The sequence below is a fragment of the Stegastes partitus genome, unplaced genomic scaffold, assembly GCF_000690725.1.
Source record: "Stegastes partitus isolate 25-593 unplaced genomic scaffold, Stegastes_partitus-1.0.2 Scaffold1099, whole genome shotgun sequence".
Lineage (NCBI taxonomy): Eukaryota > Metazoa > Chordata > Actinopteri > Pomacentridae > Stegastes > Stegastes partitus.
Genome location: NW_007578830.1, coordinates 232888 through 245290, shown reverse-complemented (window position 1 = coordinate 245290; position 12403 = coordinate 232888). Strand labels below are relative to the sequence as shown.

Sequence of the window (12403 nt, the reverse complement as noted above, 5' to 3'; positions counted from 1 at the left end):
GGGTAAATTTAACTCACATTCAATTTTACCTTCTTTTTAAAGGAAAAATTAGTTAACTTTGCCAACAGGACAAAAGTTTAAACGTGGGAAAACTACAGTCCGAATTAGCCAAAGCAGCATCAAAGTTAGCTTAATACACTTCTCGGCTAGTTAGATCCGGTAGATAAGCCAGTTGGTTGCTTTCCTTGAAACAGTAGCTAGCTTATCATTTCCACCGTTTATGCATCTCCTTAGTTTGTCATATTTACTATATTGGGCTATATTAAATATTTACAGTGAGTACTTAGTTTTTTTTTTTTTTTTTTTTTGCCAGACCATGGTTTCCTAAGGAATCATCAGGGAGTTAAAGATGGCGTCTGACCGGCATCACAGCACACTTTCAAATTCACTTTTTCACACATACCAGCGTCAGGTAAGAAACAATTATGGCTATGCCGCTTTTTTAAGTAAAGTGGCATATTTGCAAAATTTTACTGATCATCAGACATACCAATTTCTTTCTATCTATCTATCTATCTATCTATCTATCTATCTATCTATCTATCTATCTATCTATCTATCTATCTGTCTATCATTTCAAGGCCGAACTGTGGGTGATGTTCTGAATATTTTATGGCATGTGAAATGCCAAACATTAGTGAAAAATCAAGTCCGACCAACCGTGACAATATTTAGTCAAAAGAATTACTAACAGCAAAACCTTCCATTTGAATTGATAGCAACTGTTTTTTTTTATTGGTTAATTAACATATAATTTGTTTTAACATTCTGTTAGAGTGGTTCTCCTCATTTTACAGCTTCTGTGACACCTATGACAATTTTTCCAACAATTGTTGCACTTTTTGCATCACTCTGCCTTGTGTGAGGAAACAAAATACACTTGTATTGTCTATCAGGTGAGCTTCACATTGATTAAGCTTTTTTCTTTCAGGCAGGTGTCAGTGTGGGTGGTGGAAACAGTAACAGCATGGCATTGCCTTTTGTTTCCATACCTGATGCCTCATGGCAGGAACAGGATACCCCATCCTATACTGTCTGGTCTTGCAATGCTCAGGATGACCTCTACAAGCTTACTAGTTGCTCCCAGAGCGGCATCAAAAGCAGGTATTATTATTATTATTATTAACTGTGTTCAGAAGCATTCAACCAAAATGTAGTTCATTTGTGCAATCACACTGCTGTTACGTGCAGTCATTGGTTTGGGATTTTATTCTGTTCTTTAGACGTAATTAGACATACTGGGTGTAATTCTTATCATGACAATATGAGTAAAGTTGTGAAAGAAAAAAAACAAACATGCTTTTTTGCTTTTAGAAAACCTGATATTGCTGGTTGCGATGGGGAGACTGATCTGCAAGATCTAGTGTCAAATATTTTGGATGAAGCAGATTCACAGGACAGCTACCTCTGCCAAGGGTATGTCAAGGTTTGAGTGTTTTACATTATAGATTTTGGTATATATTACAGTATGTATAGTATGATTTCCGTCACAGTTGAACCACCTGAAATATTTGTTATTTGTTTGTTTTATGTTAGTCTTTTGAAAATGAAGATGTTGTATTAGTTTTATGATCTCTGGCATTAAAGAAAGTCCTCAATTGTTATTTTAGGAGCATACCCAACCCCATCTGGTCCCCTAAGACATTGACAGAAGAACTGCTGCAGTATTTTCAATCAGATGCTAGCACACAGCATAACCCTTCTTTTCCTCCAAACCAACTATCCCATGAGACTTTCGGTAAAACACAGCAACTGTCAGTGAATCAAGATGTTAAGGAGTTGAGTCAACAATCCAGTGGCTTTGCTAACAATCAAACATGGCTTTTTAATTTGCCTAACGGAGACAGCTACTGCCGACCTGCCCAGAAGCTGCCCTCAGTCGCACCAATGCCCAATGCAGGAAGCACCTACCCATCACAGACACAACCAGTCAGCATGTCAGCTTATAATGACAGAGGCATTGGACAGCCTATGAATAATTTTCTCAACCTCAGTGACATTTTTAGACCTCAAAGTGCAACGAGCAGCAGCTGTTTTGATCCTTTCCATGAAGATAACTTGATTCAGAACAGTGTAAAGTCCATTTATAGTGAGCAGTATGTGCCAGAAGACATAAACCAGCTAGTCAGCAGTTTTCAGTCAGTCATGGCTGATAGCGTATATCATGGAGACTTTCCAAACACACACAAGCTGGCATTGGGCATGCACCATGAAGATAGCATGGCTGAAGAATGGGAAATCACCAGCCCTGCAATGTCAACACAAAGTACTCCCGCAATGCAGATCCCAAAACAGCTGGTGGGAGAATTTGGGACAAGACAGAGGGAAAGAACTGAAGGAGTGAGGAAACAAACATTTAAATGTGATGCGTTTCAAGATCGATGTGATTTCACCCCTCAAAACACAGAGTGCTTCCAGCAATCAAAGCCCTTCTCTGCACCTTTAAACATCCCAAACCAATACCAAAACAAAATGACAGTGCACAGAGAGAACATTAATGTAAGTATGAACCAATATTCAAACCATCATATCCAGCTGAGCCAGATACAGAACAAGATCAAGCCACAGATACAGAAAGAAAAAAAGAGGATGCACATGTCTGGAGTACTGGGAGAAGACTTTTCTAGGAGGCCCCAAACCAACGCTCACATGAGAGAGGGAGATAAACAACACCTCTCACAAAGCCCACACTTTGACTTCCAGAGCAGCCAGCAGTCTCAGAGCAGCATATTCAGTGGAGGGAATGTACAGCAGGTGATGCCTTTCATGTATCCTGGAAATGACCTCAGGAGGCAGCCCAGCATGTCCATCAACTCTAACTTCAGCTCTAGATCCACATTACCCTATGGTAGTGGTGTTCCTGGTGCTAATGTGGGTGATATGATATCAGCCAATGATTCTCAAGCTTTCAACTCTTACGTCGGTGACATAAGGACCCACAGAGCAGAGAGCACTTGTCATGTCCCGGCCTCTGCCATGACGACTTCAGTGCTGATGAATCAGGGAGGACCTGTGATCCAGCCTTGCTTCTACCTGTGCGAGTGTTACGAGCAATGGAGGTTTCTGGAGAAGGAGAGAAAGAAGGTATGCGATTAAAATCTGAATTTGTGTCAGGTAAAAATATGTCTGGGGATCATAATCAGGAATGGTATAACAGCCACTTTTTGTGGTTTCAATGGAAGAGTACAGGTGATATTGAGTTTACTTTATTCCTATTTAGTTATTAATGAAAAACATGGTACTAAGTATTTTTGTAATTTGGAGCTATTGAACTGCCAAACGTATCTACAGAGGTCCAGCTTTAATTCTAATATTGTTAATTAGGCCCGTGTGCACTGTACAGTTTTACTATACTGGGAGGAAAGATTTTCCAGTTTGGGCCGAGGTTCTGACAAATATTCAACTCCACCTTAAGATGAGGGCAAAAGTATTTTCAGTTCCTCATGGAGACACTATTTTGCTATTTAGTCAGCTGTTTTGTACCAATGTTTAAAAGTGGTTTGGTCAATGTTTTTGTCTTTTAATGTTTGTCTTTTTTACACACAACGACACACTCAAGGATAATCGACGTCTATGTGTCCTAGCAGTCAAAACACATGAAAGAGAAGATATTATCTTTCATTATTTTTGTTATTTATTCCATGCAAGATATATTTTTAGCTCATTTTTATTAAGATGAGCTCTGCAAACAATACATTCTGTGTTTTTGCAATTGTGTTGGCTATGGAGTTGGCCTGAATTTAGAAACTATTTAATATCAGGATGTCATGTTCTTATGTTTTGCTTTGTTTTTTTTTTTTTAGATAGAGGCCACCCTTAAAACAGTTTTTAGGAAAGGGCCTGCAGGAGTGACCAACATGAACCTACCCAAAACTCCACCATACCCCACAACAATTGACCACCTGATTGTTAATCAGACACGACAATACACAAAGGTGAGACCCCTGAATTGATTGCATTCACACTGCCACCCACTGGCGAATTTTGTCACAGCAGCATTGTTGTGTCCTGCAGGGTTTACAGAATTATTTGGCAAATATTTGAGTTCAGTTCAGTTGCGAAACAGCTACTCCTCCCAAAATTTCTTAGCTGATTTCCTTAGTTTAGTGGATTATTTAGTTTCGTCTTATTTTCATTTATTTCCACAATCATTAAAAAAAAACATACTTGCATACAGAGTACAAGTACAGAGTGCTTACAATGTACAGACCCAGTATAAAAAGTTAATGTTTTAGAATTTCTTGTTGATAAATGAACTATTTCTGTGCATTGTATTTTGTGTAATAGCTGATTAATGAGTGATCATGGTAAGAAAGACCAAATACTGGGTTTGATTGTTTTTGTGTGGACTGGGTGCTCCCGAATTTTTTTTTTACCTGACCCAGTGCTGTGCTTTTGTTTATAAATCTAGTTCTGGTAAAAACTTAAATCCCTTTTTATTAAGATTTTACATATATTTTGATGCTATATCACTTTTGTTTTGTAAAACTGTAAGGCATACATAGATAAACCAAGTAAAGTAAATATTACTATAGTTTTTCTTGAACTCACATACAGAGAATATCCCATTATGAAATCCATCCATCCATTATCTACACACCGCTTAATCCTCACTAGGGTTGCGGGGGGGCTGGAGTCTGTCCTAGCTGACTTAAGGCGAAGGCAGGGGACACCCTGGACAGGTCAACAGTCTATCACAGGGCCACACTTAGAGACAGACAACCAAACACACTCACATTCACACCTACGGACAATTTAGAATCACCAATTAACCTCAACATCTTTTTGGACTGTGTGGGAGGAAGCCGGAGAATCCGGAGAGAACCCACGCTGCACGGGGAGAACATGCAAACTCTGCACAGAAATGCGAACTGGTGACCTTCTTGCTGTGAGGCAACAATGCTAACCACCGATCCACCTTGCAGCCCCCATTATGAAATCCATTTCTAAAACTGAGAAAGGAATATAAACGTAGATTATGTTGGTGTGTTGCAGGTGGAAAGCCTTCTGGAACGGATGGAGTGTCTGTGTAGCACTCCTCTATGCAGCAACATCCACGCAGCACTGAAGAGGCATCATATGGCTATTTGCATCACACAAGCAAGATGCATGGACACTGCAAACATGACCAAACACCAGCGACAGAAACCTCATTTCACAGAGGACAGAGGTAACCCATATTTAATAACTAAACATACTACATTGTCCTCTTTATATGCTGCTGGACCTAACTTGCTTCTGTTTCCTAGGACCCTTGTTGTTGAGCATTTCAGTGAAGGACCTAGCTGCCTCCACTAGGAAACTCCGTACAGCTCTGTGGTGTGCTCTTCAAATGACACTGCCAAAGGCTGGCAAGATGCAGTACCATGTTAACAAGGAGGACACATGTAGTGAGAAATGCTTCTCTCTTTTTGAAATTAGCTCTTTTCAGTTATAATCTACCAAGTTAAAGGTGCCCAGAGTGCCCTATTTATTAGTGTCTCATAGTCAGAAGAGTGACACAAACAAATGTTCTTATCGTATTACTTACCTGCAAGTCAATATGATATTTTATCTGCAACACAGGGGTCACTGCAGAACATGATATGAGTAATTTGAAGCTAAGTAGGAATTGCATGAAATGTAATTTGTCCTGCTGCATCTTAACTTCATTTAATTAGTGTCAGTTCCAAATCAACATGAATCTGATTGTATTTAAAGGCACTATTTATGTGGAAGATTTCAGTGAATTCTTCATCGTTTTACTTATTTACTGGAATGTAATGGAACCTCAGTTTTGAGTATTCCCACGCAATAATTGAATCACCATGGCAGTAGTTTAAAATAAACATACTAAACATTAAATCATTTCCTGAAATGTTCCAGTTAATTTCTGCAGCATCAGCTTTTCTTATGTTTAAACATTCTGTAATTGAAAAAGGTTTCTACCTGCAATTTGGTGGGGTTTGAAATGTACCAACAATACTAAAATATCTAGAAAAGGGGTTCAATATCAGTTGTCAGTCATCAGTGAAATGTAACATAGCTAAGTTAAAAAATAATTCTGTAAGCGCAGTTGTCGTACGACTTGTTCTATTTCAGTCGTTTATAATAAGCATGCTAAATTATATGATTTTTCCTAAAATGTTTCATTTAGTATCTGAAACTTTTCTTTCTTCTGTTGGTAACTGTGAGATCATAAATCGGTTTAATTTATATAAAATGTTGTCAGAATTGTAAACATGCTAAAGCGTTCTAAGTTCAGCATAAAACATTTTAAATGCATTAATCACATTATCAAACATTATCCGTAAAGTGTGAATGCTTGTCAGCAAGGGACCAAAGTGTGTATTCATTATAAAGCTAAGTCAAGAAAAAATTTCTCTGAAAGCCTTTAGCTTCTAGACATCCTGCAGGGGGACTCCTCTGACAGTGCTTCAGGAATATAGGCAAGGTTGTTCTATTCTCTGTCATTTTAATGCTGTTGTTGTGTTTTTTCTTGTTAATTGTTGTCATCTGAAAAAATCTTAATAAAGCAATCCAAATTGCTGAAAAATGCTTTTTTTATTCATTTAAAAAGATGTTGAACCTCATTATAAACATTGAGATGATGGTACATGATATATTCGAGGTATAATTTACCAACTGCTCCTTTCTTCTTAGTCTCCAACAAAATGTATACACAGTAAAACTATAATCTAAAGCATTGAAATGCAAGCAATGAAGTTTGACAGCAGCACCGGCCTTGACGCAGAAGTTGTGCAGAAAAAAAAAAAGAAGGCATTTGCAAGGTGTTGGCACAAAGGACAACAGCAGAAAATGTGGACTGAGCTGCTTCACAAGGATTTCTCCATTTTTACCATGAACAGTCCAATTTGTGTTTCAGGTGTATAATTTTGGGGTAACTTGGTCAACACTTAGCCACAGCACGTGTCACATTTGTTGACCAACAATATGAGACTATCACAGTTGTCTTTAGATTAAGATTTGCAGCTTTATTCCAAGATAACATCGATCTGTATCTGATTAAATCAGAATCAGAAATAAATATAATGAATTTTGTTTCTGCACAACATCCAGTTCATTGATTTTCACACATATTATGAGACACATAATGTAATTAACAAGGAGGATCTGATAAACATGAGTGACAGTGCCGAGGAGGTTTAGCTAAAAAGAGTAGAAGACAATAGTTCTTTTTTTAAACTTTGTCTTGTAAGAAAAACGTTTCACATACAAAGTGTCCTGTCATTTGGTTTTATCTTTTGCGTTCACCTTTCTGTGTACGCTTCTTCTCCTTCTCTTTTCTGTCTTGTTTGGCTAGTTTGTCCTTCTCCCGCTGCATCTTGTCACTTTCCTTCTTCTTCTGAGCATCCTCACGAGCCTGGTCCCGCTTTTGCTTTTGTCTGTTGAGCACCTCCTCCACATTGGTGTTCTTGAACAGAGCTGACACTTTCAGTAAAGGAGAGCTTGATGCAAAATAATCATTACTACGTATGTCCACTGAGAGGGTGTGAATAATTCTAACACTGTATCATGGTTTTACAACTAGAGCATTGCCCATTCATATAGTAGGACTTAGTCACGTGTTTTTTTAAAAGCATGTGTTCACAAATAGCTAGAAAAGGATACATTTTTCATTTCCAGCAAAGGCGTTTCCACTTTGTGGCTCCTCTTCCTCAGCTTCAGTGTGTTAGTCAAGGAAAGAACTGACATCTTAGAAATCACGACTGTACAGGATGACGCAACAACTTTTTTTTGTTGCTTACGTCTTTCAATGACTATGCTCATGGACGCTATCTTTGTATGGTCAAAGAAGTGTGTCGTCTTACTGTTAAAAATCAAGGATATTCCTCTTCGTCTGTTATGTTAGCGTACTGGGCAAGAAGGGCCTCTTTCCGTTTCTTTGACTCCGCAGACACCTCCTTCTGCTTCACCACAATCTGAGCTTGTTTTTCTATCATACTGGCAATGGCCTGGACCTCAGCTACAGAAAAGGAATGGCAGAGCACAGTCAAACTGTAAACAAATAATGACAACATTTAGTACCTTCCGTTGCAATAAAAGTACTTGCTTTTTTGCTGTCACTATGAAGGTATGTTAACAGAAAGAGCAGACAGTATAGCACATCCTTATGGCTATGTACACAGTAAACAATCTCATTCCAAGAATACTGACAAAACAAACTCAGCGTTAATTACTTTCTGGCATAAACCAAACCACAGAAACTTTATGCAATCCCAGGAGCTGTTTTTGTTTCTTTTTTTTTTTATTTTTTCAGGAAATGTTAATCTCTTATGAAGACAAGTCTCTCTGTGCACTCTGTTTCAAACTCAGAACAAGGGAGCTTAAACTGAAAGAGCTAATGCCTCTGTATGTTTAACTAGTATTAAAGACAGACTCTGTAGCAAGCTGTCTTTTCTCTGTTTATTCAAGATTTAAAGGAGCTGATGAGTCTGCTGGCTTGATTGTTTTGACTGCCATATCTATCTATCTATCTATCTATCTATCTATCTAGTATATATAAATGTCTAGTGTTTGGATTGCACTGTTGCAGGATTTTTAAATTTGCATTAACTCACAGGTACAATTTAAGTGTACAGTACTGTATGTTGATGTTCTGCAGGATCAGTAAAATTCCTGCCAACATGGATGGCTTCTTCCTAAAGAGTTACTGAATTATGCAAGCTTTCTTGACGAAAAAAATAAATTAAAAAAACATTTCACTGACATCATCAAAGTAGATGAATCAAAGTTACATAAATACCATCTTCAGCATTTCTTTTGGCTGCTGATCGACTGCAATACTCTGTCCACTCCTTGATGATCTGTTTACAGACATCTTCCATAGTGTCCTCATCCTGCATACAAATGACAACATTACAAAGTAGTGTAAGCAAGTGAAGTACAAGGAACAGCTCAAATTCTGTACTCAGTATGGAATAAATACAGTGGTGTTATGATTCAATTACTTATTTAAATGCCAGGGGGTGACACGTTTGAGCCTGAATAAAGACGCTACAATAATTCATATCAATACTGCGTTATTCACTCCAAGTGTGAACATGGTCAAACAATTACTAACATGCATCTCTACCAAACAGCACGGTGAACTTGACAGTGCTTTTTCTAAGCTGTGTATGCCAAAAAAAAAAAAAAAATGTTCAGGGACTGTAGAGTACTGACTCATATGTTGCTTGGTGCGTGTCGCTACTGATCGAGCCGACAACTATCTACAAATCCCAGATTTTTGAATGGGGTTTGGTGTGGCAGGAGATATAAGCTCATCTCTCTGCCGAGTGTGTGGACTTGAAGAAACCCTGCTGCGTCTAAACAACGATATCGACCTCCACAAATAACAGCTGACATCAGCACTGTCACAAGGTACCACCCGGCAGACAAGACGGACAGCAACAAATGAGAAACCACAGGCGCGGTGGCTGAGCGGAACACGCCGCTTCGGATATTCACCAGAAATGCGGATAAAATTCCTTGAAGCGCATCTTCTTTCTCCTCGTCGCTCTCCTCTTCTTGTAGAATCCCTAAAATGTACGCCCCGTACACCTCACGGTCTACTTCTAACGAGTCTAGCCGATCATTTAGCCAGCTTTCAAACTCCCCGGCGTCTGTCAAGGGCGCAGCCATCTTGGCCCTTTGGGGTCCTTCTTAGCCGCCTGGCTGTCCTTTGTGATTGCCTGTGAAAAAAACAAGCTATAGACACAGGTGTTTCTAAGCCCACTTTTATTTTTTCACACCAACGCCGAAGTAACCACGCTGCCCCAGGTAACTATGGTGTGACATGTTGTAAAAGGCGGATATACAAATTCAACAGCCGATAGGTTGATTATATTAAATATTTGTAGCAGTCAGCTGTTTGCACTAAGTTCGAGGAGTTGTTATGACTGAAAAGTTCCATTTAGCGGTACATTCCACTTTACAGTTTTTCTTAAAGTCTGGCAATACTGAACCATTAATTTCCACAGTCAGTAAATACGCTGGTGTATTTATGCAGTTCACATTTTTTTCTTCTCTTAAACATGGATAAAACTCACTCTAAAATACACGTTTCAAAATTGCTACATCGATTCTCCAAGTCTCTACTTCCATCTTCTCCCTCCTTTTCTTCCTTCGTGATCACCTTTCCCTGAAATCACCGAAAGTGGCCGATTGAATCACCACTATTGATCCTATTGAATCAATAGCGGTCGAATCAAACCAAGTACACTCACTCTGATGAAGCTTACTTGTATTTTACTTGCTACTTTCTACCTCTACTTCTCTGTATTTTGGAGGTACATTTTGTACCACTACAATTATTTAAACTTTTAGTCATTAAATGTAGAGTGTTCATATAAAACATAAATCTTCTCTAGTACATTCTGCTGTAGGTTGAGCCACTGAACAATAGCCTTTATAAAATAAAGTAAAAGTAGCTCCCATTGCAACACTAAATATTGATGTACACATTACTGAATCAATAGCATTCTCTATCGTGAGCACTTTTACTTTAGGTATTTTATTTTGAAGCCACTACTTTTGTATTTTTATTTAAGTAGTACTTTGCTTTGATTACATTTACCTAAGTAAAGCATCTAAATACTTGTTACCCCACTGTCTCTGATGTGTGCCTGTTCTACATCAAGGGTTCCTACTTTGCCCCCCTGTAGAGTAAATCTGAGACACAACATTTCACAAGTTGCACCTAAGCTAAATTACGGCCCGTAGTCTATGAACACAGGTCTTGTCAACTGTCCATTTGAACGATAATTGCTGTGATAACTTTGTCCTGCTGCTAGTCTGGCTTGTTAAATTAAGTTCAGTCGCCAAAATTTCAATCAGTGCTAAATGCCCAGCATTGGCAGTCGTATAAGTGCCCTGGTATACTGCCACAAATACCAACGCTTTTGATTGAAAATTAATGTTTGATTGTCCTCACAGTTTACAGACGTACTTATACACTCACTTGTAGGCTTTGAGCACTAGGTGTGCCAGTACTAGTCAAACTGAAATTCTGATTTCAAAATAATGAGCTATTCTTTTTTAACTCAGTGGGCAGCTGGCAGTCAAACAGCTCCTGGCAGAACACTATCATAACCACAACATACCAAAAATACTGGAAAAACTATTTGTTTCTGTCATCTAAATGAAGAAAAGTCTTCTCTGAGGAGTAATTTGTGTGATTGTAAACCTCTGACAAGGTATTTGCGATTCCTCATTGGCACTGAAGTAATTGAGACATAAGTATTCTTCATTATTATCATGTGTGGTTAGTTGCTTAAAGTTAAATAAGTTTTTAGAATTGATCACTAACCTTTGTGTTGCTGGATTCACTGCCTGTGTAGAAGGAGGCACGGAGGAAACACAGATGTTTTGGGATCACAATTAGCATAAACATTCTGTGACATTCTGTTTTTGGCCACTGGGTGGAAGTAGAAGACAGATTTGTTTACTCCTCTCATATGATAAAGACACAGGATATAGTTGGCTTCAGTTGCACGACAATGGCTCGGACCTTATCTAGTATGTGATTCATTTCAAATTGCTCTATGTGCGTCAAAGTCAGTTTGTTAAAGTACAGTTGTAAGCAACGCTGTGCAGCACAAAAATGCCCTGCCAGATGTTTGTTCATCCTCTTTCATTTGACACTGGGACAATAGACAACACCTCCTAGCTGTTTGAATATATTAAACAATGTTTCCGTGTGAATGGCTTGATCTCGCTTTTAGAAAGCACTTTGTGCAAGGGTTGTTATTACTTACATCCCCTAGTTACACCCTCTAACACATATATATATATGCACACACGCACACTCCCCTTCCCACTGATCCTACATAATAGCTTCACACGTCGCTGGCCTTGCAGTAATGAAGTGTGAAGCTTCTGTGACGCCACAGGGAAGCTACCGCGTGGAACTGTACTCTCTATTTTAGTGCACCACCTTCAATTCCTTATAGACCAGATATATTTACTCAAATATTTAGCTCACTTTGTACTTTCTACAGGCAAAATTCAAGGTAATGTTCACCAAACAGCCCATAACCAGACTGATAAGTTGGTGCATCAGGCTCAGTGCTTCTTCCTTTAGTTCTGTTTTGTGCAAATAGTGTTATGCATAAATCTGAAGCTGGACTAAAATGGACAAAATGTGTTTTTGCAGATTATCAATCAATTTTAACTATGATCTGAGTCTCACATAAAAAAAAGTACCATTTGAGTTTGAGTATGGTGTTGTATACATTCAGCTGAAGTTCGAGTAACTGCACAAAAAGAAATAAAAGAAAAGTAACAGACACTTGGAACAGCTTTTTTTTTTTTTACGTTTGAGATTTTCAAATTCATAATTGAAATTAGGTTCTCTAAAGTTTGCAGTTTTATTGATGTCCTTTGGCACTCACTTGTCTTGAGTTATTGTAGCTAGTACCAA

The 12403-nt window shown here is 38.4% G+C and overlaps 2 protein-coding genes across 2 annotated transcripts; one reads left to right on the top strand and one right to left on the bottom strand.

Annotated features, from left to right (window-relative positions):
• Positions 1 to 967: 967 nt before the first annotated feature.
• On the top strand, positions 968 to 6873 carry LOC103367902 (uncharacterized). The gene is made up of 7 exons (XM_008296087.1): positions 968 to 1104; positions 1315 to 1416; positions 1611 to 3084; positions 3804 to 3935; positions 4996 to 5170; positions 5250 to 5390; positions 6866 to 6873. Exons 1-7 carry the CDS (start codon positions 968 to 970, stop codon positions 6871 to 6873), a joined length of 2169 nt encoding a protein of 722 aa, XP_008294309.1.
• Positions 6525 to 9641, bottom strand: LOC103367900 (coiled-coil domain-containing protein 43-like). The gene is made up of 5 exons (XM_008296085.1): positions 9451 to 9641; positions 8747 to 8840; positions 7831 to 7966; positions 7612 to 7667; positions 6525 to 7425 (listed from the first exon to the last, which is right to left on the bottom strand). The coding sequence occupies exons 1-5, from the start codon at positions 9622 to 9624 to the stop codon at positions 7238 to 7240; spliced, it is 648 nt and encodes a 215-aa protein (XP_008294307.1). The 5' UTR covers positions 9625 to 9641; the 3' UTR covers positions 6525 to 7237.
• Positions 9642 to 12403: the final 2762 nt, after the last annotated feature.

Excerpts from the sequence above, each read along its gene's own strand:
- LOC103367902 (XM_008296087.1), top strand. The coding sequence starts at position 968 with ATGGCATTGCCTTTTGTTTCCATACCTGATGCCTCATGGCAGGAACAG. Across the intron at positions 1,105-1,314 it reads CAGAGCGGCATCAAAAGCAG|AAAACCTGATATTGCTGGTT; the intron begins GTATTATTATTA and ends TTTTGCTTTTAG. Across the intron at positions 5,171-5,249 it reads TCATTTCACAGAGGACAGAG|GACCCTTGTTGTTGAGCATT; the intron begins GTAACCCATATT and ends TCTGTTTCCTAG.
- LOC103367900 (XM_008296085.1), bottom strand. The coding sequence starts at position 9,624 with ATGGCTGCGCCCTTGACAGACGCCGGGGAGTTTGAAAGCTGGCTAAAT. Across the intron at positions 8,841-9,450 it reads GAATTTTATCCGCATTTCTG|GATGAGGACACTATGGAAGA; the intron begins GTGAATATCCGA and ends ATTTGTATGCAG. Across the intron at positions 7,967-8,746 it reads CAAAAGAAATGCTGAAGATG|CTGAGGTCCAGGCCATTGCC; the intron begins GTATTTATGTAA and ends CCTTTTCTGTAG.